Source organism: Sinocyclocheilus rhinocerous, unplaced genomic scaffold (assembly GCF_001515625.1).
Source record: "Sinocyclocheilus rhinocerous isolate Xijiao unplaced genomic scaffold, SAMN03320098_v1.1 scaffold1626, whole genome shotgun sequence".
Taxonomy (NCBI): Eukaryota; Metazoa; Chordata; class Actinopteri; order Cypriniformes; family Cyprinidae; genus Sinocyclocheilus; species Sinocyclocheilus rhinocerous.
The window spans coordinates 596,876-598,547 of record NW_015657802.1 but is presented as its reverse complement, the minus strand read 5'-3'; the positions used below and the strand labels follow the sequence as shown (position 1 = coordinate 598,547).

The following is a 1,672-nucleotide window of genomic DNA, read 5'->3' as shown; positions in this document are numbered from 1 at the left end:
TCGGCATCATATATCGGCCATCGACTGCCCTGATTTCTAAATATCGGCATTGGCATAGGCCAGAGAAAAACCCATATCGGTCGACCTCTATCTATGTCCTTCATTAAAACCTGTCATGCTCTTCACCAAACATGTCACCAACAGGTACTGGAAAGTTCTTCAAGTTCATCCTGTCATTTGGCTGCTGCTTTCTATACAGAATGTATGTACACTGTAAAATCTAATTAGTTGGGCTTACTTAAAAAAAGCATGCAAACCGATTGCCTTGAAAAAACTAAGTAAAGTGAAATAGGAATAGTATGTTGTAGTGACAAATGCTGCTTAGTTAGTATAGTTTACTTACACGTGAGTTCTAGTAACTAAAAAAGAACTGTAGGGGGTACTTGATCCTTTCATTCAGGTTTACTCATGACTTTGTATAGCTACTCACTGGCTCCCAGAGTGCATTGCAGCAGAATAAATTATGCAGTTGCTTTGTTTTACAGTTGTTGATTTTATTTGCCAATTTTATTTGCTGTCTTGTGTCAGTAGTAGCACAACAAAAAGAGCAAATAAAATGGTTAGTTTCAATTAATGAAAATAAATGAAATTTAATTGTTACCATTGTTGTGATTCACGTGCTGAATGTTTAAGTCTGTGTGTGACTTTAGCATATGACCACACACTATTTAAGGATTATATAAACCCAATTAAAAGCATCTCAAGGTATTTATGTAAAATGAAATTTGAAAAAGTTCATTATTAAACACAAAAAAATACACTAATGCTTTAATTAAAAGATAGGTCACCTTCTAAAAGCAACCTATTTATTACTTTTCTTCCCTTGAAATCAAATAACTCTTGACTTCATGATGCATTGCTGCATTAACAGGAAGAAAATTATAGTAACATAAACGAAGTTCCAAGTGCCCAACCAAAGGGAACGCTAATCACTATAATGGTGAGTTAAAAAATAACACACATTTTAGAAAAATCAGCATCAATTTATGAAGTTAGCTTATGTGATGTTCTCTCAAATATTTCAGTTGTATTGAAAATTCAACATTCAAGATGACTTTGGGAAAATTTTGGGAAGAGGGTAGTGTTTGGCCGAGCGAGAGCGTCCCCGCATCTGCTGCGCTTTAGCGGGCTGAACGGCAGGGGCAGCAGGTGCTGGTTTTGCGGGCTGCTGAGTCGGCGCAGACTTGGGGCGAGCAGAGGCAGCAGCGGAGCTGAAGCGCTTAGGCAGGAAATGTCACATAGCCTGGGACGATTTCTGTGCCTCCGTGAAGCGCTCAGCGAATCCTTCGACCGCCGGACCGAAAAGCCCTTTGGGAGAGACTGGAGCATCGAGGAAGAAGATCTTATCCGCGTCCTTGATCTCTGTCAGCGTCAGCCACAAATGGCGCTCTAGCACCACAAGGCGCCAGCCATTTTGTGGCCTGGGTGGTGATCTTGGTGGCGCTCCTCAGATCCCTGTGGGTCGCGGGGTCCAGGCCAGACTCATCGGAGGATGCGAGGATCTTGGCCTGGAAGACCTGGAGGACCACCATTGAATGAAGCGCCGAAGCCGCCTGTCCAGCTGAAGTGTAGGCGCATCCAGCGAGAGCAAGTACAGAAGCAGTACGGAGGTGGGCAGAGTAGGGAGCGCGCCACGATCTGGTGAGCTCGTCATGGACCTCCGGGAAAAACA

The 1,672-nt window shown here is 43.2% G+C and overlaps 1 protein-coding gene across 1 annotated transcript in view; it reads left to right on the top strand.

Annotated features, from left to right (window-relative positions):
- The first annotated feature begins 1,492 nt into the window (after nucleotides 1–1,492).
- The window catches only part of LOC107721540 (netrin receptor UNC5D-like), an 81,211-nt gene continuing 81,031 nt past the window's right edge, over nucleotides 1,493–1,672 (top strand). The window contains exon 1 of the mRNA XM_016529611.1: nucleotides 1,493–1,610. Coding sequence (XP_016385097.1) covers nucleotides 1,493–1,610 — 118 coding nt within the window. The remainder of the gene's footprint in view (nucleotides 1,611–1,672) is intronic.